At 39.2% G+C, this 25,823-nt stretch overlaps 1 protein-coding gene across 1 annotated transcript in view; it reads left to right on the forward strand.

Moving 5' to 3' along the window:
• Nucleotides 1-25,823, forward strand: part of LOC126440339 (molybdenum cofactor biosynthesis protein 1-like) — a 356,199-nt gene that overhangs the window by 293,495 nt on the left and 36,881 nt on the right. Inside the window, exon 4 of the mRNA XM_050090628.1 lies at nt 21,918-22,142. Coding sequence (XP_049946585.1) covers nt 21,918-22,142 — 225 coding nt within the window. The remainder of the gene's footprint in view (nt 1-21,917; nt 22,143-25,823) is intronic.

The raw sequence follows: 25,823 nt of genomic DNA on the forward strand, positions 1-25,823 counted from the left end.
ATCAGATAAATTGCCTCTTCAAACGGACAGCTGTCGTCCAGATTGTTTACTCAGTGTCCTGCAAGTTACTTGAACATATGGTTAGTCGAAGGCTGCATTGTGTCCTTGAATCCCCGGATCTTTTGGCTTCGATCCAGGGTGCTTTTCGCCAAGGGCGCTCTACTGAAGATAATTTAGTCCACTTGAAGTGTGCTATCTGAACAGCTTTTGCTCAGCATCAGTTCCTTGTTGCAGTTTTCATTGATCTGCGTGTATATCTTATGATACCACATGGTGCCATAACGTCCTTTCCACCTTAAAGGAGTGGGGCCTCCATGGCCCACTCCTGATTTTTATCCAGAACTTTCTTCCATGTCACACTTTTTGGGTACAGGTTGGTGCCTCCTGTAGCATCCCCCCCTGCAGGAGAAGGGGCTTGCACAAGGTTCTGTTTTGAGTGCCACTCTCCTTTTTGTGGCTATCAATGATCTGGCGGCAGCTGCATGGCATATGGTGTCCCCATCTTTCCTGTTCATCCACGACGGCTATTGCTGGAGGCAGAATGCAGGGAGCAATACACCAAGCACAATCCTGGGCTTATACTCATAGCATCCATTTTTTGCCTGCCATGACCTATGTTATGCATTTCTGTCATTGCGTTTTTTAGGACCGGTCTTAGATGCCTAGTTGACATGGGTTCCCCGTCTTTGTCAACTAAAGCAGACATGTAGGTCGCACCTGAATGCTCTTCTATGCCTCAGCGACACTGACCACGGTGTGGTCCACTCTACTTTGATATGGCTGTATGCAGCATTGGTGAAGTCACACCTAGATTACAGGAATCTCTCATATGACTTTTCATCAGCTTCGACATTACGTCTGGATTCGATACACTATTGTGGGGTAAGACTGGTAACAGGTGCCTTTGGACTAGGCAGCAGTTCCACTATTGTGGGTTCTGCACCATCAAAAATTGATGGCAGCTGCTCACCCATAGTACCCTAACTGTCATCTCCTCTTTCCAGATACGAGATCTACCTCCCAAATCGGCAACACAGATCTGGGGTTAAGATCACCAAGTTAGAGTCTTGGTCCAGCACACAGTTTTAATCTGCCAGGAAGTTTCATATCAGTGCACACAATGCTGCAGAGTGAAAATCTCATTCTAGAAAAAGCTTTATCTGTAATTCTCTTTATGTATTGGCTATTTTCTTCACATATGGGGGACATGGTCTCACCTGAAAAGTGAAAGCAAGCCTGTAAAAGAAAGGGAAAGGGGGGGGGGGGCTGTTCTCAATTCTTGAGCAGTGACCCTCTTGTTTTTTTTTTTTTTTTTTTTTTAACCTTTGCAATTTGGGTGAGTTTATGTTCAATCCTTGCACCCAATTTACTCTTTCATCTACCTACTTTTTTTCAAATCAAGCAGAACGATATTTATGCCCATTGCTTAATACCTGTTTGTATAACTTACAATGCTGGTATTTATGAATTTTTTAGCATTTGACTCCGGAAAGACCATTTTTCTTTGTAGTGAGGTCTTGCCAACAGCAAATTTTCTGGATGGAAAGTCGCTCAATCTGCTCATATACTTTAAAATTTAAAAGTAAATCTAGCAATGCTAGAATGTATACAAAATACTGATATACCCATTTTCAAGTTGTTGTTTAAAGATTCGCGACTTTTAAAACTTACGTAGATTATCTTTTTGATGATAGAACTTTACATAAGAAGTTATTAACAACATTGTGCATATCACATGATGAACAATTGAATGACTAAAGCAATGTTATCAACCCTCATTCATTGACACATGTTATAAATTCATCGAAACAGTGAAGTTCAGAGCTGTTATAAAAATTTCTGAAATTAAAAGTATACATTGCCTAATGAATGTATTATTTTGATGTGAAAGAACACAATAATTATTATTTTTGGAATGTAATAATTCACTATGGCTTCATTTTAATTCTAATAAGTTTCGCACTGTAACGAAACATTGTCTAAATGCCTCTCTCTCTCTCTCTCTCTCTCTCTCTCTCTCTCTCTCTCTCTCTTTCTCTCTCTCTCTCCCTCTCATTTGTAATAACTTACCGCTGTTATTTTGTATTGGTATTGCAGTCATTACATTAAAATTGGCTATATTGATTCTGCAATTTATACTATTATGTTATTGCTAAGAATTGATTTAAAGAATAAACGTATATATTTATTTGTAAGATATTGTAAATTTATACCACTGGAACTCTTTCAAAATATTTGATTGCGTAATACTGCCAATAAATACAATGACTTTCTTTCATCTGTTTATAATTGTAATAGATGTTGGACACTTTGACTCCAAGTATGTTATACAGAAACACAGTGATTTTTTACAAAAGGCAAAACTATGTGTTCGAAGAATTGTGGAGAGGAGGGTACGTGATGTATTTTAAGTAGGTTATAAAGAGTAACTATAACAACAAAAACAATAAATTATTGATAAATTTATTTAATTGAATAGATAAAAAATCTACTCACCAAGCGGCAGCAGAACATACACATAAAAGACAGTGGCTCTTCCAGACAGAAGCGTTGAAGGGGAAGGAAGAAGGGTAAAGGAAAAGGCCTGGAGAGTTCCATGAAAAGGTGTAGATTTTGGGAAAGTCACACAGAACTGCGGATCAGGCGAGAAATAGAAACGACACATGTCATATACCAGCTATTATGTAAACACTGTTCAGCTTTCTACATCTGCATGACTACCACCAAATTATCAGTTAGGATAAATGGGCATAGGCGTAGTGTATATACTGGGAACTCGCAATATCCTGTTGCAGAGCATGCTCTTCAACATGGCATACGTGACCTCGGCACTTGTTTCACCACACATGCCACCTGTATTCATCCGCCAGACACCAGTTTCTCAGAACTCCGCAGGTGGGAACTAGCACTAAAACATGTCCTTGGTTCTCACCACCCACCTCGCCTTAATTTATGTTAATTTCTCCTGTCTCAGCTATTCTTCACTGTAATTACTCTTTGCTTCACTCCGTTTCAGCTTTCTACATCTTTCATTGTCTTTCCCGTCTGTTTTCACTGCCCCCTCCCACAGCTGTTGCATACAATACACTTAGCTTCTCACTCTTATTAACTCATGTACAGTTTTAGTAGTAATCTCTGTCTTGCATATTACCCTGTCTTCCACCCTTAAGCTCTCAGGTTTCCGAATCTTGCCCGATGCACTCCCCAACAATTAGTCTCTCCTTCTCATCCTGTACGGTAAGTCACCCATGACCCATGTTTCTGGGTAACTTTCCCAAAATCTACCCCTTTTTTTAGACCTCTCCAGTCCTTTTCCTTCATCCTTCTTGCTTCCCCTGCAACCCTTCAGCCTGAAGAAGGAGTCACTGGCTCCAAACGCTTGCCTATCACAACAGTGTTTTATGTGTGTGTTCTGCCATTGCTTGGTGAGTAGATTTTTTATCTATCGAATTAAATGATTTTATAAAGAGTACCTGTGTGTGATGTTTTTATTGGTATACAACTTGTTATAAACAAAACTTATTTTTACCATTTAATATGTTTCCAGATATTTACCAGTGGTAAAGATGAAATTGGGTTGATTGTACTTGGTTCTGACAAGACACAGAATCCACTTGGTTACCCAAATGTGAGTGTGGAATTTCCTCTTGCACTGCCTACATGGCAGATGATATCCATTGTGGAGAAAGCTTTACATGAAAGTGAAATAAAAACAGATTGGATAGATGGTGTTGTTGTTGGCATGCAAGTCTTGAAAGATGAGCTAGAGTAAGTATTTAAAGCTGTCTGTTTCATGACATTCCTGGAACATGTTCCAGAATGTGTGTTACACAAATCACAGCGACATAGTTGTGACTTTATAAATTTGAATCAATATGTTTTTGTAATGAAAAGGAAACAGAAGGCACAATACCTGCAGAAATAGGAATTTTTTTTGTGTGATTTTACTGTATGATGTTTTTTACAGTTTTTCAGCTCAATAATTAAGGAGGTATTGATACAAGTCTTTGCCAAAAACCCATCTGTCACCTACAATTCCAGCCCTGTCACTGGCATTCCGTACCCCACAATATGACTGGGCCACTATGAAAGCAGCCACATCATTGTCAAATTCACTGAAACTACTGCATAGCAATTTGCTTGAGTATGGCTGCAGTTGTGGTCTTCTGTTTGGTTTAAGCACTGCATCAATACCTTCTCTTTATAGCACTCAGAGGTCGCGATCTGCGACTGTTTTTACAAGTGGCAAGAGAACTTTTCCTCTAGTTGCTTGTTTTGTCACTGAAAGATGCAAATATTTTAGAATGTAGTGCCCTATGTATATCTGTTAGAATAGCCACAAGGTCTGAAAGTTATTTTCAAATGATTGAGCTCTTCTACAGAGTATTGAAATTCACAGATACTTCCAACCTGGTCCACCAATGTCTTACATACTCCTCTTCCTCCATGGATTGTTTCCAGCATTTGGAGATGAAACATTAGGAAGCAAAACGTGCCTTATAACCAAAATCTAATGAACATATAATTAAATTAAACAAAGATGTAATGTTGCACTCTCAGGTAAGACTGATCTTGAATGCAAAGCAAAAGTGGAAATTAACTGTACGCTGCAACATTCATCTCACTTTTTGTTATTGAAATTATTCACAGTGCCATAGGGAGAACTGAGTTTATGTGTTTTATAGAGTCAGATACACACTGTGGCACAGGGTGCTGTCCGTTATTCTCCTGACTATGATGTCCAGGAATGGTAGTCTTCCTTCTTCTTTGGTCTCCATAGTGAATTTGATTTTGTGGCGTGTGGAGTTCAGATGTACAAAGAAGTCAAGAAGTTTGTCTCTTCCATGAGGCCAGATGACAAGTGTGTTATCCACATAACAGAAGAAGAAGAAGAAGATGGATTTCCATTTGGATGACATCAGGGCCTCTTCCTCGAAGTGCACCGTAAACATATTCACAATCTCTGGTCAGAGTGGGCTGCCTATTGCGACTCCATCTGTTAGCGGGAGGGGGGTGTGCCACGAGTCAGTGAAGTGGGAAAGTTGACCAAGTAATATGCGTGATGTGTCATACCTCGACCGATATTGAGAACAGAATAAAAAATTCAGAGGCATTACTTTTCAGCACTAACATGCATATTCTGTATGCAAGAAAGCCGGTTTCTCATTCAGAAATTCTATTTCAGTGTTGGTTGTGTACACAAAGACCGTGTTAAGCATAATGGAAGAAGGAGAAATGTTTATCAGCATTCCAGATTTGGCAGTGGCAGGCTCATGGTCTGGTGAGACTCTGGTTTATTGTTTCACTATATTGCTGCTTGCATTGCTCAGAATCTCATTTTGTGCGAACATAGAATTGGTAGGTTCAGGAGGGCCATGCTAAATGCCTTGCAGGGCCTCCGTAGTGCCATCCAACTAGCACCTGAGAGGGCAGACAAGTGTTCGCTCATGCGTACATGATCCTGCAGTGAAGTTGTGTACATTTAGTCAGGAAGTGGGCTTGTATACAGTGAGACAAGTATCCACACATACAATGTGATGGCATCTGGAGCAGCACAGACTGTCAAGCCATTAATGCAGCTCTAGAGAGAGGTGAACTGACAGTGGTGCAACTGACAACAATGCCAGACACAGGAATGGCACTGTGTCATTGTATCAGATGAGTCTCGGTTCTGCAACATCGTCACAATTGATGTACTTGTGTGTGGAGGCTCTGATGCCAACAGACCTGGCCAGATTGTACCTGTCATTCACATGCAGGTCCAGCATGTGATGTGATGGTATGGGGTGCAACTGGATACATGTCACAACCTCTGGTTCACATAGCCAGTAATTTGGACAGCAGCCATTGCATTTGTGTTTTGTTAAGGCCTATCGCTGTACCCTATTTTCAAGGGCTCCATGATGTTATCTTTTAACAGGATAATGCAAGACTTTACATCACCTGATCTGTACTGAGCTACCTCGATACAGAGAGTGTTCCACTGTTGCCGTATCCAGCATTTTCTTCAAATCTGTCACCTGTGGAGAACGTCTGTTCACAGGATGCCAAGAGATGGGTATGCCACCAGTCGCCAGCCACCAGTCACCAGCCACTACAGTTGGAGAACTCTGACATATGACATACAGTTGAGTAGCATGAAATGATGTACCCACGGCTGTAATCCAACCTCGATTTGATATCCAGTGTGATGAGAGCTGTTCTGCTGTTCCAGTTTCAATACTGAAATTCATATATTATTTTTATGCTGTCCTAACCAGACTGGACTGTGGTGTCATACAGCATAAAATATCTTACAATGTGTTGAATCAGTGATGAGAAGTGTAGAACAGCCAGCAGGGGAAAGATGTTGACAATTAGACAGCTTTTATGTAGAACAGCAGTACAGTGTTTCACAGTGCATAATGCTTCCGCAGATTGAGAACAAAATGTGTGGTTTGCTTTCATCCATTTTCGCAAACATAGCCTTGAAAAATAATGTTGACATTACTGTGCATTTCACTCTGAGGCATATTGCACTCTGAGAATGTTCATCGAATTCAGTTACTTTGTATTATATTTCAGCAACAGTGACATAATAGCAAATTGGACTGTATGAGTTTTTATGGATAATTTTTCCAAAGACACACTACCATTTCTTCAGATTTATTTAATTTGGGTATAAATCCTTTCCAGCATATATGCTGTACACAAAATGTTGAACATAAAATGTAGCTATCTGCTGATTTAACATCTTGCTGAGTATACCAGTACAATGTTTTGTTGTAACAAATAGTTCAATGTATTTTACACACTTATAAACTTATTTATACAGTTATAGTAATTTATACCATTACATTTATGTTGTACCTTAATGTTCTGGAAGACGATATTATAAGGAACGTCATACTTTTCCTGGATGATAGAGTTGTCTATGATGAATTATTGCCTGAAAAAAATCTGCACAAATTTGAGTCAGATCATAACATTTCAAATTGCTCCAAAGATAGGCAACTGAGTTTAAGTTTTCAGAAATGTAAATTGGAGCACATCACAAAACAAATAAAAGACAGTATTGTATGACTACATTATCAAATAATCACAGTTTTAATTGGTCAACTCATACAAATATCTGGATGAAATGAAATGGTGACATAGACTCACTTGTAGGCAAAGCAGAATGCAGACTTCAATTCATTGGTAAGATACTGGAAAATGCAATCAGTCTATAGAGGACATTGCTTACAAAATACTTGTGTGGCCCATTCTAGAATATTGCTTAAGTACGACCCATAACAAATAAGGCTAATGGCAGACATTGAATGTATACAAAATAGTGTAGCATGATTGATCATAGATTTATTTGATGCATGGGAGAGCATCAAGAAGCTACTAAAAATTGGAAATGCCAGACAAGTGAAGATAGACGCCAAATATATGACAAAACCCAACTTATGAAATTTCAGGAACCTGTATTAAGCGAGGTATTTAGGGATTATACAATAACTACATATGTATCACTCCTATAGGGACCATGAAGGCAAGATTAATTACAGCATGCACAGAACCATTTTTGAATCATTCTTCCCACACTCCACATGAGCATTGAATGGGGATAAACCATAATGTGTGGTACAACAATGTACTTTGTCGGACAAACCCACAGTGGTTTATACAGTGTGCATGGAGACATGGAATCAGTTGACAGTAGCTGGGTAATGGTTCATATTGATTCCCATTTCCCTGTTGCAGTAGGTGATCTTATGCCTCTAATTATTTTTTCATTGCTATCTTAACTTGCATTCTCCAATTCAGTTTATTAACCCTTCTTATCTCTTTGTATTAGGGCAAATGTACAATTAACTTTTAAGGAATTTGTATTTTCAATTTATCAACTGGAGTTTTGTTTCATATGCAGCAACAATGTTACAAATTATTTGTTTCAGTTTCTTTAGAATAATTTGCTGTTTCACAGGTGCCTTGAAGAAAATAAAAGATCTCGAAAGTGTCTTAATGACAACCAATGGCCTCATGTTGACAAGACAGCTTGTTGCCTTGCAGAGGGCAGGGCTTGACGGTCTGAACATCAGCTTAGACACCCTGCAGTCCCAACGCTACAACCAGATCATGAGGAGGAAAGGCTGGAAGCGTGTCATGGCTGGCATAGATCTAGCCTTGCAACTTGAATACAAACCTGTGAAGGTATTACTAGTGCAGCTGTCATCGCATGCAGACTTTCATAAACAAAAGATATAAATCTGTTGTTAAGAATATCAATACAAGAATCACCATTTTAAAGCAGTACGCCCTCACCCTCACCCCCATCCCCGCTCCCACCCTCACCGTTGTCTCCACACTGCAGCTGTAAGTGAAGGAAGGTATATTAAGACAGAAGAAGTAAATTTTAGCTGACGATGCTAACAGTTTCGTAGTTTATACAACATAAAAAAGTATGGCTTGCAAGTTTACCAATTATTGTCAACATGAGGCCATCGGTTGTCATTAAGACACTTTTGAGATCTTTTATTTTCTTCAAGGCACCTGTGAAACAGGAAATTATTCTAAAGGAACTGAAACAAATAATTTGTAATTGGTATCTTATATTTTCCTCCCAAGAGAGCATTATGGAACTCAAGATCTTTACAGTTTCTCTTTTTTTCTTTTGTGTCTTTAGTTTAAAATAAGTATCCTCTATTGTGGTGCCATTTTGAAAAAAATACTCGATTGTTTGGAAAAATTATTCTTAATTCTATAGTCACACTTTTGTTGTATCTAAGTACTACTGGTTTCAGTAGCAAGTACCAGCATCAGTTCATCTTATTATCAAAAATTTCTTTGCAAAATAAAAGCTGACCATTGTGGCCAAGCGGTTCTAGGCACTTCAGTCCGGAACCATGCTGCTGCTACGGTCGCAGGTTCGAATCCTGCCTCAGGCAGGGATGTCTTTAGGTTAGTTAGGTTTAAGTAGTTCAAAGTTTGGGGGACTGATGACCTCAGATGTTAAGTCCCATAGTGCTTAGAGCCATTTGAACCATTTTGCAAAATAAAAAGCTTCTGTACAACTGCAAACTAGACATACCATTTTCAGGGTGCAGTTCACATCTATTGAAAGCACAACAGTGACCTTTACTTTTAGTAGATAAGACACCTACTGGGGTAAGTGACTTGATGACTGCACACAAGAAGTTGTCATTTATTCCATATGTAGCTACCATGTAGACTCACTTTTTTCGTATTTGTTTGTCCTTACTCTTCCAAAAGGTTAAACCTTGTCTCTGCAGCCACAGCTTCCTCTCTTCAGCAGTTGTATTCATCTCCATGTGTGAAGAAAATCCCATTCATTGATCACATTGTTTAAGTAGGATGTTCTCAGTCATCCCCTTGTTTTCTTACCTACGATCTTGCCTTCAGAAATGTTTTTTAAAAGATTATCGTCTCCAGTTAAGTGTCCAGTGTATTTTGCTTTGCCCTGGCCTATAACTTTCAGTGGTTTTTTCTTCTCTCCTATTTCCTTTAATTTTTCCGTCAATGCAGCTAGTTCTTGTACTTCTCCTCCAGAACCACATTTCAGCAGGTTTGAGGCGAGCTTCCTTTGGCTTTTCTAATGTACAGATTTTGCATCTGTGTGTCAGAACACTCCACACAAAGGTCTTTACAAATATTTTGTTAATGTGGAAGCTGATATGTTTATTCAGTTGCAGCTTCTTCTTATTTTGGAAGGAATTCTTCACCTGTGCTATTCTTTTCTTGAATGTCTTGAAATATTGATTGTTTTCTTGCAAAAAGCTACTGAGATATTGAATTTCAGTTGCTTTCTTGAGTTGCTCATTGCCTGTTCTTGTGTCAGTCCTACCTCCACCTCCTTTCTTGTCTGTAGCCATAACTTTTGTCTTCTTTGTATTCATTTTTAGCTTTAGTTTTACCATTTCTAGATTTAAGGCCTGAAACATTTTATTTAGTTCCTACTTTGATTTACTATTGTGATGTCATCAATCTGCAGTGTATATGCATGCAATTAAGTTTCCATATCAACATCATGCTCCAAAAACCACCTAACTGTGTGTGGCAGGGGGTACGTCTCATGCCACCAACTGATCCCCTCTGCCTTGTTCCACTTGTGAACAGTGCTTGAGAAGAATGACTGTCAGTACACTTCTGTATTATCTCTAACTTCTCAAATTTTCTTCACGTGATCATTTCGTGAATTGTATATGAGAGAAACTATTATGTTGTCAGACTCTTCTCGGAAACTACTCTCTCGAAATTTGGGTAGTAAATCTTTCCGCGATGCACAACTGCACTCTTATGGCATCTACCACTGGAGTTGCTGAGCATCTCTGTAATGATCTCACAGTGACTAAATGATCCTGTGACAAAACACTCCGCACTTCATTGGATCTTCTTTCTCTCTTCTGTCAGTCCTACTGGGTAAGGACACAGGGGTAATTTACATTCACTTAAGATTCTTCCTGTGGATGTTAGTCTGGCATCTGCTTTTCTATTGCAGTTTTATGTGGTCATTCCACTTTAAGGTTGCTCTGGATAGTTACTTCTAGATATTTTATGGTAGATTCTGTTTCCAGCAATTTGTCATTAATAGTGTAGTTGTACAGTATTGGATTTCTTTTCCTGTGTGTGTGTGTGTGTGTGTGTGTGTGTGTGTGTGTGTGTGTGAGTGATATGTTACATTTATTTATGTGCAGGGTCAACTGCCAGAGCCTGCATCATTCACCAATCCTTTGCAGGTCATTGTGCAAATTGATACTGCCTTCTGTTGTTGCTACTTTCTGATGGACAAGTGAGAGTACCTGTGAACAATATTAAGGAGCCTCTGACACTTTCTACTGGATCATTTATATTCATTGTAAATGTAATGGTCCTATCACATTTCCTTGGAGTATTCCAGAAATTACCTTTTGATTCTTGTCATCTTTTCTTTGTTGTTGTTATTACTTCCTTGATGAAAATATTAAGGAAGTAAGGTGATAGAAGGCACCCGTCTCTCACTGCCCTTCTGGTTTTCCTTCTTTCATATCCGGTTCAGTACTCTGACTTTTGTATATACTCAAAATTAATCATCTGTCCTTCCACTTTGGACATTACTTTAAGGAATGATGATATAATGGTAATCTGTTTAATAAACAATATTTTAACGATACACTTTGCTTTCCAATCATATAGTGGCTTGATGATGGAATTTGATACTGAAATTAGTAATCATTAGACAAAATAAAAGTGAAGCTATAATGAAAAAAAGTAATATTTTGGATCATGTCAGTTGTTGTTCCAAACAACAGCATGTCAGGAATAGGTTCAAATGGCTCTGAGCACTATGCGAGTTAACTTCTGAGGTCATCAGTCACCTAGAACTTAGAACTAATTAAACCTAACTAACCTAAGGACATCACACACATCCATGCCCGAGGCAGGATTCGAACCTGCGAACGTAGCGGTCACTCAGTTCCAGACTGTAGCGCCTAGAACCACACGGCCACTCCGGCTGTCCAGGAATAGGTACTAAATTATTTGTCCGCTGATGACTTCACAGCTTAGAACACTAAAACGCAAATGTTAATTGTTTGTTATGTGCCCTGGCAGAGTTCACAACTGTTTACAGCTCACGATTGGTTGTTGGAGATTGGGCGTTACTCACATAGTGTATTTAGTGCACAGTGCAGAAAAAGGCAGTGTCCAGAAAAAAAAACAAGTGTAAAGGCAAAAGTTTCATGACAGGATGTTGTGTCACCATACTTGGAAGACAATTATAGCCAAAGACAGAAATTTAAAAGAAACTGGCTCATTTGAGCTGCGGAGACCTAGTCGAGGATTCTCAGTAGATAATTGTTAGCACAGTAGAATTTATAAAGAGACAATGTCAGTTCATGTGAGGGAAGGTTGATTGGTAAGTACCTATCAGCTTTCTCATAAAACTCACAATTTGAAGAATACACATCAAGGAAAAGGTAGAAGTCCAACAGTGTCAAATCTAGACAATAATATCGATCATCCAGCAGTTTTGCAAAATCCCCAGTTGTACTTACTTTACTTACTTACTTACTTACTTACTTACTAACTTACTCAGATTTGCTGTGTACCATACAAAGAACTGGTTTCACAGAGTTCACTCGATCAGCTGCCAAGTTCTCACCTTCCTCCAAGTTTGTGTCCATGCATTGAAGATTCATTGCAAAAGTTCCAGGTGTTAAAAGGTCTTCCTGTACATCTGTATCTGTCCATTGATTTCCACAACAGTGTTGATTTTGGGATTCTTCCACCTTACATGCGTAGAACATAACCTGCAATCTTCAGTCTTCTTTCAACAATAATTACGTGCAGGCTGTGTAGACCTCGTATTCTCAGCACTTCATCGTTTGTAACTTGGTTGGGTTAACATCTTCAGAATTCATCTCTAGCATTGTTGGTGAAAAATATGGAGACTGTGTGCTGATTTTACTGATATTTTCCAAGTCTCACACATATAAATGATAAAGGAGTACAGTCAAAGCTTTGTTGACATATTACAGACCTAATTACCATATGGACTGATTTTCCAGTTCTGCTGGTGATTTCTGCATCTGTGACCTCATTATTACATATAAAGCTACCGAGATATGGCAATCTGTCAACATCTTGTAGTATCTTCTATTGCACTGTAATCAGGGAAGAGACGAGTAATTTCCACTTACTTTGCACATTCTGTTTGTGCAATTGAAAGGATACCAAATAAATTAAAAGGGTGGTGCACAAAATATGTCAAAACTCAGCTGCAGAAGCAATGAAAAAAAGCATGTCAAAATTTAAAAGAATGCAAAATCTCCAAGATTAGCGATGTTTTACTGAAGCTCGAAACTTAGGGTGGGTTTCAGTGCAAGATGTGTTTAATAGTTCCCATAGTGAAACTTCATTTTGAAATCTGGAAGAAAATCCAAAGAGGTTCTGGTTGCATGTGTAGTACACCAATGGCAAGACACAACCAATACCTTCACTGCTCAATAGCTGTGGTAATGTTACTGATGACAGTGCTACTAAGGCAGGGTTACTAAACACGGATTTCTGAAATTTCTTCACCAAAGACAACAAAGTAAATATTGCAGTATTCAAATCAAGAACAACTGCAACTGTGAGTAACTTAGTAGTAGCTCTCCTCAGTGTAATAAAGCAGTTATGTTTCTTTCAGAGAATGCTGATACAATAGCTCCTTTAGAAATCATATATAGCTGCTCATTTGATAAAGATCCATACCTAGAGACTGAAAAGTTGCACAGGTCACACCAATGCTCAAGAAAGAAAAGAGGAGTTATCTATTAAATAACAGACTCATATCACTAATGTTGATTTGCATTAGGATTTTGGAACATATATTGTGTTTGAATATTATGAATTATCTCAAAGATAATGATTCATTGATAAATAGCCAAGATAGATTCAGAAATATCGACCTTTTAAAACACAGCTAGCTCTTTAGTCACACAAAGTAATAAATGCTGTCGACTGGGGATCTCAAATTTATTCCATATTTGTAGATTTCCAGAAGACTTTTTGAAACAGTTCCTCACAAGCATTTTCTAATCATATTGTGTGCCTATGGTGTATTGTCTCAGTTGTGCAACTGGATGTGTGGTTTCCTGTCAGAAAGGTCACAGTTCATAGTAATTGATGGAAAATCATCAAGTAAAACAGAAGTGATATCTGAAATTCCTCAAGGAAGTGTTATAGACCACCTGCTGTTGCCGATCTACATTAACAATTTAAGAGAGAATCTGAGCAGTCCTCTTAGATGATGCTATCATTTACAGTCTTGCAAATCATTTACTGTCTTGTAAAGTGATCAGATGATCAAAATGAACTGCAAAATGATTTAAGCTACGTATCCATATGATGCAAAAAGTGGTAACTGACCTTAAATAATAAAAATTGTTATGTCATCCGCATGAGTAGTAAAAGGCATCTACTAAATTTTAGTTACATGATAATTCACGCAGATCTAAAGGCTGTGAAGTCTACTGAATACTTAGGAATTACATTTACAAATAACTTAAATTGGAATGCTCACATAGATAATGCGGTGGGAAAGCAAACAAAAGACTGTGATTTAATAGTAAAACATTTAGAAGATTAGGATTACTAAAGAGACTATCTACAACTATACTTGTCTGTCCTCTTTTGGAGTATTCTGCATGGTGTGGGATCCTTACCAGATAGGACTGACAGAGGACATCATTTAAAAGTTCAAAGAAGGGCAGCTCATTTTGTATTATTGGCAAACAGGAAAGTGCATGCCACAGATATCGCATGTGAATTGGGGTAGCAGTCATTAAAGCAAAAGCAATTTGCTGGAGCAGGTTCTTAAAATTTCAATCATCAACTTTCTCCTCCGAATGTGAAAATATTTTGTTAGAGCCCTCTTACATAGGGAGAAATGATCATTGTAATAAAATAGAGAAATCAGAGCTTGTACGGAAATATTGAAGTGTTTGTTTTTCCTCAAATGCTGTAGGGGAGTGGAATGGTAGATAAAGAGGTTGAGGGTGGTTCTCTGAACCCTCTGCCAGCATTTAATTGTGAATTACAGACTAGTCATGCAGATATAGATTATGTAGATAGGCTTTCAATATTGTGCACTGATTCTCTAATTTTATACATTGCTCAAATACTTTCGTGGCGCTTTGGAGTGACCCCTTTAAAATAACACTTTACCAGTGTTCTTAATATGTATTTTGGTAACCAGGTTGATAAGAAGTTACAACAATACTCTCTTATTACTCCCCAGTTTTGGGTTTTGTTAATGAACAAAATCGCCACAGTGTTCCATAACAATTACGGGCTGAAGTTTCCTGCTGATGGAACCAATATGATTTTCTGTGTTTCTGAGCATACAGGTTGTGTACGCTGTTTGGAGTCTGGTGTATGCTGAATCAAATGTTTTTATTGTTGTGATCTTCCATCTGAAGATTGGTTTCCATGGAGTTGACCATGCTAGCCTATCCTGTGTGACCCTCTTCACCTCTGCATAACTACTGCAGCGTACAATAACTTGAACTTGCTTACTGCAGTCAGTTTTTGGTCTCCTACAGTTGTTACCCCCATTATATTCACAGAGGACCACATATTGTGGAAATTGCATATTGTAATGTAGGATGCAATAATAACGTACGGAAAGTTTCTGTTGAAAATTACGAATTATTTAGGAATAAAGGAGATGGCTCACCAAAAGGCAGAAGCACTGTCTCATCGATAGGCACATGAACAAAAGATATGTAGAATGAGATTTTCACTGTGCGGTGGAGTGTGCACTGATATGAAAATTTCCTGGCAGATTAAAACTGTGTGCCGGACCAAGAGTCGAACTTGGGACCTTTGCCTTTCATGGGCAAGTGCTCTACCATCTGAGCTATCCATGCACGACTCACAACCCGTACTCACAGCTTTACTTCCACCAGTACCTCGTCTTCTACATTCCAAACTAAAAGGTACGTTGCTTGGCGAGCTTCCAGAATGCACTTTCTTTTTCTAGCTGTAGGAAAAACACGCGCACGAGCACACACACACACACACACACACACACACTCACACACACACACTCACATGCGCATGCACGTCTCCTTATTTTGTGGTCGCTCAACTGCCAGCTCTTTACTGGCCCACGGTGAGTGTTCTGGAGTGAGGTGGGGCTTTAGAGTGGGGTAGGATGGGGTGGGTTGAGGCAATGTGAGGGATGGAGAGAGATGGGAGGGGTTTGGAGGGAAGCATTTAGTGGCTCGTGGGAGAGTGGGGAGCCATCTGTGGGCTAGCTAGGGGTGCAGGTAGAGGGGTCAGGTGACAGACAGCTGGGTACTCATAGATTAGGGTGTGACGTGAGATAACAGCACACAACTAGCTGATTGGGAGGGGGGGGGGGAGGGGGGGGGGAGGGGCGTGTGTGTGTGTGTGGGGGGGGGGGGGGGGAGGGGGCTGGGAGTTAACTTGGATTTAGACCAGGAAGCAAAGGATGTGCTGTAAGTATGGCTACGAAAGTTGAGTATTCTTAAATAAGATCAGCTGGTGCCAATGTATTGGAAAGTAACTGGCACACAAAGTGCAATTGTGGCTCCTTTTTCTTTATGAATTTTAAATAGTCTGCAGAGCAAATTGAATTAGGAGGATCAGGCATTTGTGTGGGTCTAGGAAAGTAAATTGTAGGGCCAGATAAAAGGCGCGCAAGACAGGAGGGGTACTACTGCTCATCACTGCTGTATCGTGCTACTAGTACGTGTCTGTGTGAGTGCACCGAGAGTGGTGTTGCCGTACTTGCGTCTTTAAATTGGTCACCGACTGATCATTGCAGGCTGGCTGCTGGAGGCCGTCTCTGGGAGCCAAGCGTGCCGTGCGGTCCCTGCCATGCCATCTGCTGGCGACTTGCACATATGTAAGTGTGGAACAGTGCTGACTGACTCTCTGTGTGATTCTAGTTTGTAATGTGCATATCAGCGTTCTGTGTCTTGTTGAGTCCTTAGAGGCATATTGTTCGGAGATTATTATTAAAGCCATATTTGTGCAACTTGGATCACACTTCAGTATTACTTGGTTAGTACATCACCACAAACATAAGGACCAGGGATGTACATGCTTTGACAGTTTGCTACGTCTCTTTCTTCTAGGACTGACATGGTAGCTGCCTTGCATTTCTTAATGACTCTGACCTTGTCAACCACAAACCGAATCGTAGTACAGTCATGATTTCCCTGAAGAGATTACATGACAGCAGAGACTTGTAAAATTGTGTTACCCATTTCTCTAGCCAGTGAAGATTCATTCTATACCTTCAGATACAGTGTCATGTAGGAGTAGAACAGCAAGAAATACGTAGCTCCTCTAACAGTAATGACAGTTTATCACCTCCCAACACTACATGTGCCAATGTTTCAGTGCATTTTTGAATATGTTTGTTAACAGATTCATCAACACAAGAAAAATTTATGATCTCAGTAGCATCTTATTTCTTAACTCATACTTTACTATTCATCAGAATCTTCATCGCTGCTCTTTGATTCGTCAGAGTTCCCTGCTGTACTTTGTTTTATTTCATAGTCAGAATTAGTTGAAATACCACCTATCGTATTTACTCAAATCTAAGCCGCACTCAAACCTGAAAAATGAGACTCGAAATAAAGGAAGGAAAAAAAAAAATTCCCGAATCTAAGCCGCACCTGAAATTTGAGACTCGAAGTTCAAGGGGAGAGAAAAGTTTTAGGCCGCACCTCCAAATCGAAACAAAGTCAGTCCATTGTAATATGAGACACAATTTAGTTCGAGTGAATGACGATACAGCTACAGTAGTTTGGTTCGAGTCGTAAGCGTAGCACTTAAGCTTTACCAGGTAGCCATTGCTATGCGTCAGGCGCTCCATCCATATTTATACTGGTACCCTTCCTTTTTCACGTGCTTCATCTGGTTTGAATCGATTGCTTATTTTGCTTTGATCTGATAAGTGCCATTTTCCTTGTTATAGGCGTTTATGTCACTCTAAGCTGAAAATGCATTACTGTACTGTGTCATGCATTGTTTGTCGCATTCTGATAGTGCGTGTTTGCGGCCTGTCATCACTCGTGGCATGGCTTGCTTTTGTGCACGCTACCGCTGCCTACAATTAAAAAAAAAAAAAAAAAAAAAAAAAAAAGAGAGAGAGAGAAATTGTCTCATTAGCGGAACAATGGCAAGAGACTACTATTTCTTGTTACATACACTGCTGCTTTCTTTGATAATGATCAACAAGAACCAAATAATAGACTGCTTATGATAGAACATGTTCTGAACGAGAGTTAGGCGAAAATTTTTCTCCATTTGAAAATCTTTGCGGCCGCTTCTTTAGTACATCAAATTCTGAACAGAAATTAGAGTCATCTTAGATATAAAAATCAAGTCAGTTGCCGTGCTTCATTTCTGACTGTATCACTATTAGGCATAAGAATAATACGAATATAAACATGACACGATACGTATATTCTTCCGCATTTGCTGTTGTCTCACTCTAGTTTCGTAGTTTATTAGGCAGACAGGATTTAAATAAGATAGCAGCAAACACGAAAGAGTACGTGGCAAAATGTTTATATTCGTATTACTCTTATGATGAAGAGAATACTGCATGTGATTCACATTTCATCAGGTTCCTATTAGCAACCATCTCTTCTCACAGGTAGGAAAACATTCAGAACGTAGAGTTGGCCATATTGACAAACATCCCAAACAGTCTTGCCAGTCGGATTTTCGTAATACATTGAAGTTCTGCTACATTCGAAGATGAACAATACGGAATTTGTATTTACTTCTTTGGATAATGTATGAAAATTGTCTTCCACCTTTTTTTTTTTAATTTATTTACTGACGCAGAGGTTTTGGCACCAGTATTTATCTTTGTGCCTATGAAGCATGCCTGTGTAGCGCTACATATATTCGACGGCAGAAGTTAGTTGTTTCAGCACCTACTGACATTTTTCAGAACTTCCACTTGCTTTGCACTCGATTCTAAGCAGCAGGCGGTTTTTTGGATTACAAAAACCGGAAAAAAAGTGCGGCTTGGATTTGAGTAAATACTTCTTAAGTATTATCTTTCAAGTCAACACCTGCTAATCTGTGAGACCGAAATGATGAGCCATACTACTCTATTTCACTGTGCCTGTTTGTTTCATTTGTATAACATTTTATTCCATCATAGATGCTGCACTTACAGTTTCATAGATGCATTGCAGCAGCAGACACAATAAAAGTAGCAATCAGCAGTGCTTAGTTTGTTGAATGGGTAAAAAATATGCCATTGTCCCAGTTCCACATATCCCCAAAATTTGATTCTGCCAAATTCTGTACTCTCTGAAATCGAATGTTTAATCCAAAGATGAAAGTGAACAAGTTTGATGCAGTATTGCTAATATTGTTTATTACGCATCTTGCTGAATGAAGAGCATACCGTGTCTTTTCTGAAAGGTTTGGAGAAGTAATGCACATACCAGTTTTCTAAAAACTTACATTGAGATTGTGCTCTCCTTCCTCTTGTACAAATTAGTAGAGCCCTTTGGATTACTCCACAATATGCCTCTTGGCAAGGTGGTAACGACAGTATTATGAAAAGGATAGATTGGCACTCACTGTATAGTGTAGATGTGTAGATGTTGTGTTGCTGGCAGGGGGGGGGGGGGGGGGGGAAACACCACCTATTAAACACGTAAGCTTTTGGTGCAAACCCCCCCCCCCCCCCCCCCCAACATTGCCACACACACACACACACACACACACACACACACACACACACACACACACACACACACACACACGCGCAAATGCAGATCACACATACATGACCACTGTCTCTGGCTGCTAGGGCCAGACTGGGAGCAACTGCGCATAATGGGAGAAACAACGGTCATGGGTGTGTGTGTGTGTGTGTGTGTGTGTGTGTGTGTGTGTGTGTGTGTGTTTTGTCCACTTTGGAAGAAGACTTTCTGATCGAAAGCTTACTTGTTTAGTAGTCTTTTTGTTGTGCTTGTCTGTGACCTAACATTTCCTGTATACAGTGAATAGCAATGTATCTTTTTTATAATATGGTCATTATTCCAGCCTAGATTTTCTGTTGTTTGTTTCCTTTTAAGACCTTATAAAGACAGTTACTGACAATTTCTTTTTTTCTTATTGGAGAAAAGTAAAACCATATGGGGGCCAGACGTAGATTGTAAATGAATATGGAATAGAGTATTTTTATTCTCCCTGTATGCAGTGTCAATAACGTCACCTCACACACTTCGTTTCTGGCAGCACCTCCTTCTCAACACATGACTGTCCCCCACCACCTCACCATAGTCTTCAAGTTATATCCTATAGCACTTCTGGGTGGACAAATAGATGAAGGATGTAGTTTAAAACAGTATAACTAAACTTAAAAGTCAAACTGCCCTTTTATAGAGACTGCCATCATTATTTAAACATACTAAACAACATCAAAACAGTCAAAAGAAATTTTTTTTCAAAAGAGCAGAAAATTGTAGTGAAATTCATGAAAGGATTGTTTTAAATTGTTATATCTTAAATCAATAAGTATGTCAGCATTTCCCAGGATTTTCTGGCTTAATTAAGACTAGGTCATGCCACCACAGTGGTCAGACAGTGGACTTGCCTTCGAGAGAACAATGGACCCGAGACCCATCGGGCCACCAAAATTTGGGTTTCCCTTGATTTCCCTAATTGATTTAAGGCAAATGCTGGGATGGTTCCTTCGAAAAAGATGACATTCGGTTGAGGAAGCTAATTTCTGTGGCAGGTCTGATGACACAGTGCTGGTGGAAGCACGAGTATTTCAGAGCACACCAATCATTGCACATTGTTAAACATAGGGCTGTGCTGTAGACAACCCCTGTATGTTCCCATGTTGACAACACTGTTGAATTACAATTTCTGTGGCTCAGGAGCATTGAGATGGGGCAGTGAATCAATAGAAATGTGTCATCTGGTTGAATCATTTGTGTTTCGCATTACACCTGCTTGACGGTTTTGTGCACATACACTGTCAACAGAGTGAATTGGTGCTTGAAAGGTGCACTTTGCTACAGACTTAGGCCAGTGGGAGCAATATTATGCTATGGAGGACATTCACCTGGTCTTCTATGGGTCCTGTGGTAGTAACTGAAGGCTCCATAACAGCTTTGTTCTGTGTGAACATTATTGTGCACTGTCCGCACTCTGTCCCTAATGAAGGTGACATGTTTCAACAATATGACTTTCAGTGTCACGAGGCCAGAATCAAATTCACCCCTTCTGAATCTGATGGAATACATCTGCGATGATATCAGATACCAGTTCTGCACCCAGAAACCACTGATTTCCAATTTATGGGAATTACATGACCTGTGCTTAGACATGCGGTGCTGCATAATGCTGGGAACATACCTCACATAATGTTGGGAACATACCTGAAATTTATTGAACTTGTCCCACACAAAATCACTGCTGTATTGTGTTCCAACAGTGGACAAACACATTATCAAACAGGAGGTCATAGTGTTTTGTCTCATCAGTTTATATGTTCAATGCTTGAATGAAAGGTGTGCTCTTTTCCTTTTTTCTGCCATTGCGTGTATGTGTAAAGCAGGATGTTCTACTATATGGGCTTGTTTATATGAAGGCTGTCAGTGTTACTACCTGCACAGATACTAAATGCTCCTTTTGTGAAGACCTTTTATCTTGAGAACACTTTTAACTTTGTTTCACAAATGGCAGCACAGTTTCAAGAAAGCTTCATAATTTAATGTAATAGTTAAAATAATACCTTCAGCAAAAGATGTGTGCGTTGGAGTGGGAAAAAGGATTGGAGATGTATGTAGTTTAATTTTCTTAAATTGTTAAGAAGGTTAACAGTTTGGCATGCTAAGAGAAATTCCCACATTCTCTAAAAAGAGAGAAAAAGATTAATTTAAAAGAATCAGTGAGGTATACAAATATAACAACAGACTCGTAGAACCATTATTTTGTAGGTTAGATTAGATTAGATTCAGCTTTTGTTCCAAGACCCAAAACATGAGATGATTCTCATGGGTGAGTAACATGCCAGAAAGTATAACATAAAAAATATAAAACATTTGAATACCCTGATCATTTGTCAGGAGATTGTCAAACTAGGTGAATACAATACAAACTGGAACAGCTAATATTTTCAGAATTGATACGCTGTCAGACCGAAACATTGTTATGCACTATTCATAAATTTATCAAACAAAAAGTACATAATCTTGACTGTTATGACAAAGTGCTCTCAGAACTGAAATCTAACAGACATTCTTATTTAAGCTGGCCTAACAGCCACTGTTAAGATATTCATGTATAGAGTAGGATGAGTTGCCTATCAAAAAGTCTTTCAAACTCTGTTTAAACCATGCTTTATCTGATACCAAGTTTTTAATGGTGTCTTCCTTCCACAGATAAATTGTGTTGTAATGCGAGGTTTTAATGAAGATGAAGTGTGCAGTTTTGTGGAGTTAACAAAAGAGAAAAATGTTGATGTAAGATTTATCGAGTACATGCCTTTCAGCGGCAACAAATGGAATGATGGGAAGATGGTCTCCTTTAGTGAAATGCTCCAAATAATTAGAAAGCAGTGGCCTGACTTTGATCCTCTTCCCAATGGGCCCAATGATACCTCAAAGGTACGTGCAGTATTACATGTGAACATACATTGAAAATAATTTAATGTTTATGACTTACTACCGATCACAAGAATACTTCACATCTGCTGGTGGTATGAGAGATGGACTGGTTTAGTTACATATTTCTCATCCCATTCAGTAAGTCTGTCCTGGCCTGGGTTTCTCTGCAGCTTCTCTGCAACTCTCCCCATTTCCTAAACCTTGACAATCCTTTTATTTCTTCCCTTTTCCTTCCCCTTCATTGTTTCTGCCAGAAGAAGAAGCCACTGACTCCAAAAGCTTGCACATTTCCATAACTTTAAGGGGAGTTAGAAGGGGAAAACATTCTTTTTCACTTTTTTGGGTTTTTATCTGATTATAAAATTTGCAATTCTCCAACTAAAATGATATGTATATTACTTATAAACTTGTGTGGGAAGTATTTTATTTTATTTTCTAAAATATAATCTACACCAGTTGAAAATGTTAAAATTTTTACATGCATAACGTGAAGACCTAATAAAATCGGTAATTTCTTATATACAGGGTAGTCCATTGATTGTGACCGGGCCAAATATCTCACGAAATAAGTGTCAAACGAAAAAACTACAAAGAAAGAAATTTGTCTAGCTCGAAGGGGGAAACCAGCTGGCGCAATGGTTGGCCTGCTATAAGGCGCTGCCATAGCTCAAACTGATATCATCTGTGTTTTTTTTAAATAGGAACCCCATTTTTTATTACATATTCGTGTAATACGTAAAGAAATATGAATGTTTTAGTTGGACCACTTTCTTCGCTTTGTGATAGATGTCGCTGTAATAGTCACAAACATATGTTTCATAATTTTAGACGAACAGTTGGTAACAGGTAGGTTTTTTAAATTAAAATACAGAATGTAGGTACATTTGAACATTTTATTTCGGTTGTTCCAATGTGATACATGTACCTTTGTGAACTTATCATTTCTGAGAACGCATGCTGTTATGGCGTGATTACCTGTGAATACCACATTAATGCAATAAATGCTCAAAATGATTTCTGTCAACCTCAATGCCTTTGGCAATACGTGTAATGACATTCCTCTCAACAGTGAGTAGCTCGCCTTCCGTAATGTTCGCACATGCATTGACAATGCACTGACGCATGTTGTCAGGCATTGTCGGTGGATCACGATAGCAAATATCCTTCAACTTTCCCCACAGAAAGAAATCCGGGGATGTCAGATCCAGTGAACGTGCGGGCCATGGTATGGTGCTTTGACGACCAATCCACCTTTCATGAAATATGCTATTCAATACTGCTTCAACCGCACGCAAACTATGTGCCGGACATCCATCATGTTGGAAGTACATCGCCATTCTGTCATGCAGTGAAACATCTTGTAGTAACATTGGTAGAGCATTACGCAGAAAATCAGCATACATTGCACCATTTAGATTGCCATCGATAAAATGGGGGCCAATTATCCTTCCTCTCTTAATGCCACACCATACATTAACTTGCCAAGGTCGCTGCTGTTCCACTTGTCGCTGCCATCGTAGATTTTCCGTTGCCCAATAGTGCATATCATGGCGGTTTAGGTTACCGCTGTTGGTGAATGATGCTTCATCGCTAAATAGAACGCATGCAAAAAATCTTTCATCATCCCGTAATTTCTCTTGTGCCCTGTGGCAGAACTGTACGTGACGTTCAAAGTCATCATCATGCAATTCATAGTGCATAGAAATATGGTACGGGTGCAATCGATGTTGATGTAGCATTCTCAACACCGACGTTTTTGAGATTCCCAATTCTCGCGCAATTTGTCTGCTACTGATGTGAGGATTAGCTGCCCCAGCAGCTAAGACATCTACTAGGGCATCATCATTTGTTGCAGGTTGTGGTTGGTGTTCCACATGTGGCTGGACACTTCCTGTTTCCTTAAATAATGTAACTATCCGGCGAATGGTTCAGACACTTCGATGATGTCGTCCAGGATACCGAGCAGCATACATAGCACACGCCCCTTGGGCATTTTGATCACAATAGCCATACATCAACATGATATCAAACTTTTCCGCAATTGGTAAACGGTCCATTTTAAAACGGGTAATGTATCATGAAGCAAATACCGTCCGCACTGGCGGAATGTTATATGATACCACATACTTATATGTTTGTGACTATTACAGCAGCTGGCCGGAGTTGCTGAGCGGTGCTAGGCGCTACAGTCTGGAAACGTGCGACCGCTATGTTCGCAGGTTCGAATCCTGCCTCGGGCATGGATGTGTGTGATGTCCTTAGGTTAGTTAGGTTTAAGTAGTTCTAAGTTCTAGGGGACTGATGACCTCAGAAGTTAAGTCCCATAGTGCTCAGAGCCATTTGAACCATTTTTGACTATTACAGCCCCATCTATCACAAAGCGAAAAAAGTGGTCCAGCTAAAACATTCATATTTCTTTACGTACTACATGAATATGTAATAAAAAATGGGGGTTCCTATTTTAAAAAAATGCAGTTGATATGAGTTTGACCTATGGCAGTGCCATCTAGCAGGCCAACCATAGCGCCATCTGGTTTCTCCCTTCAAGCTAGACGAATTTCATTCTTTGTAGTTTTTTCATTTGATGCTTATTTCGTGAGATATTTGGCCCGGTCACTATCAATGGACCACCCTGTAGAAAGCTGTGGATTGCTGTGTTATAAAGGTTAAATTATGTGTTTGCATTGGTAGCACTGTCAAAAATAGTATCGTATCTTTTCATAGTATAAACATGCTTTGTATATCGAAGTGCTAACGTTCTTCCGAGGAAAAGTGACGAATAGACTGGTAAATCTCTCAAAAAGTATGACTCCAAAATGAAGTGTTTTTAAGAAATGTGGGTTTCATGGTAATAAATTTTTGTATAAAGAGAAACTTTGCGTTCAGCATGTGGTGTGTGAAGTTACAGACAACGAAATACTGGCAAACTCATGAGTATCTAGCGAAACACCCATTAGTGCTTCGAAGATTAAAATGAAACATAGTGATAACACAGTTATCTCAAAACAAAACTCATGTAAACGGTAGGTTAGGTTATATTCTGATACATTTACACAACCTAACAGGGGTGTTATGTGAATGTGTGTGCTGTATGTATGTGGAGGGCCAGTTAGTTTACATGAAGACATTGAGGTATCAAATGGACTAGCCAGGAAACGTATCATTAATTCTGCCAGTTGTAAATATACTCATTCATTTTGGAATTCTGATAAGTGTAAAGATAATTATTTTGAAATAAATGTTAGGTGGTTTTATGGATTGAGAGCTATTGGCAAAGGTTACACTGCAGCAGAAACAATGTGTGTCATGATGTATATGCCACGCCCACTTTGTAAAATGGACAAGTATGCAGGATTTATTGGAGCTGCTGTGAAATCTGCTGCATGTGAGTCAATTAAGTGTGCTGCAAATGAAGCTGCTGAAATAAACGATGGTATGATTGACATATCCGTAGCTTTTGGGGCGCTTGATAGTAGCGCAGCTGCATTTCTAAGAATTCTGTTGCTACAGTGACCAGTGTGGATACTGGAAAGCTAATAGATTTCCAGATTTTAACCAAACATTGTTATAAGTATAAATCAGGGCATGAAGAAGGGCATATCTGTGACAGAAATTATGAAGGACAACTAGTCGTACGGAGGCCTGTGCAGCTGTTGAAATTTATAATCGATCTGTAAACTA

The sequence above is a fragment of the Schistocerca serialis genome, unplaced genomic scaffold, assembly GCF_023864345.2.
Source record: "Schistocerca serialis cubense isolate TAMUIC-IGC-003099 unplaced genomic scaffold, iqSchSeri2.2 HiC_scaffold_1362, whole genome shotgun sequence".
Classification (NCBI taxonomy): Eukaryota; Metazoa; Arthropoda; class Insecta; order Orthoptera; family Acrididae; genus Schistocerca; species Schistocerca serialis.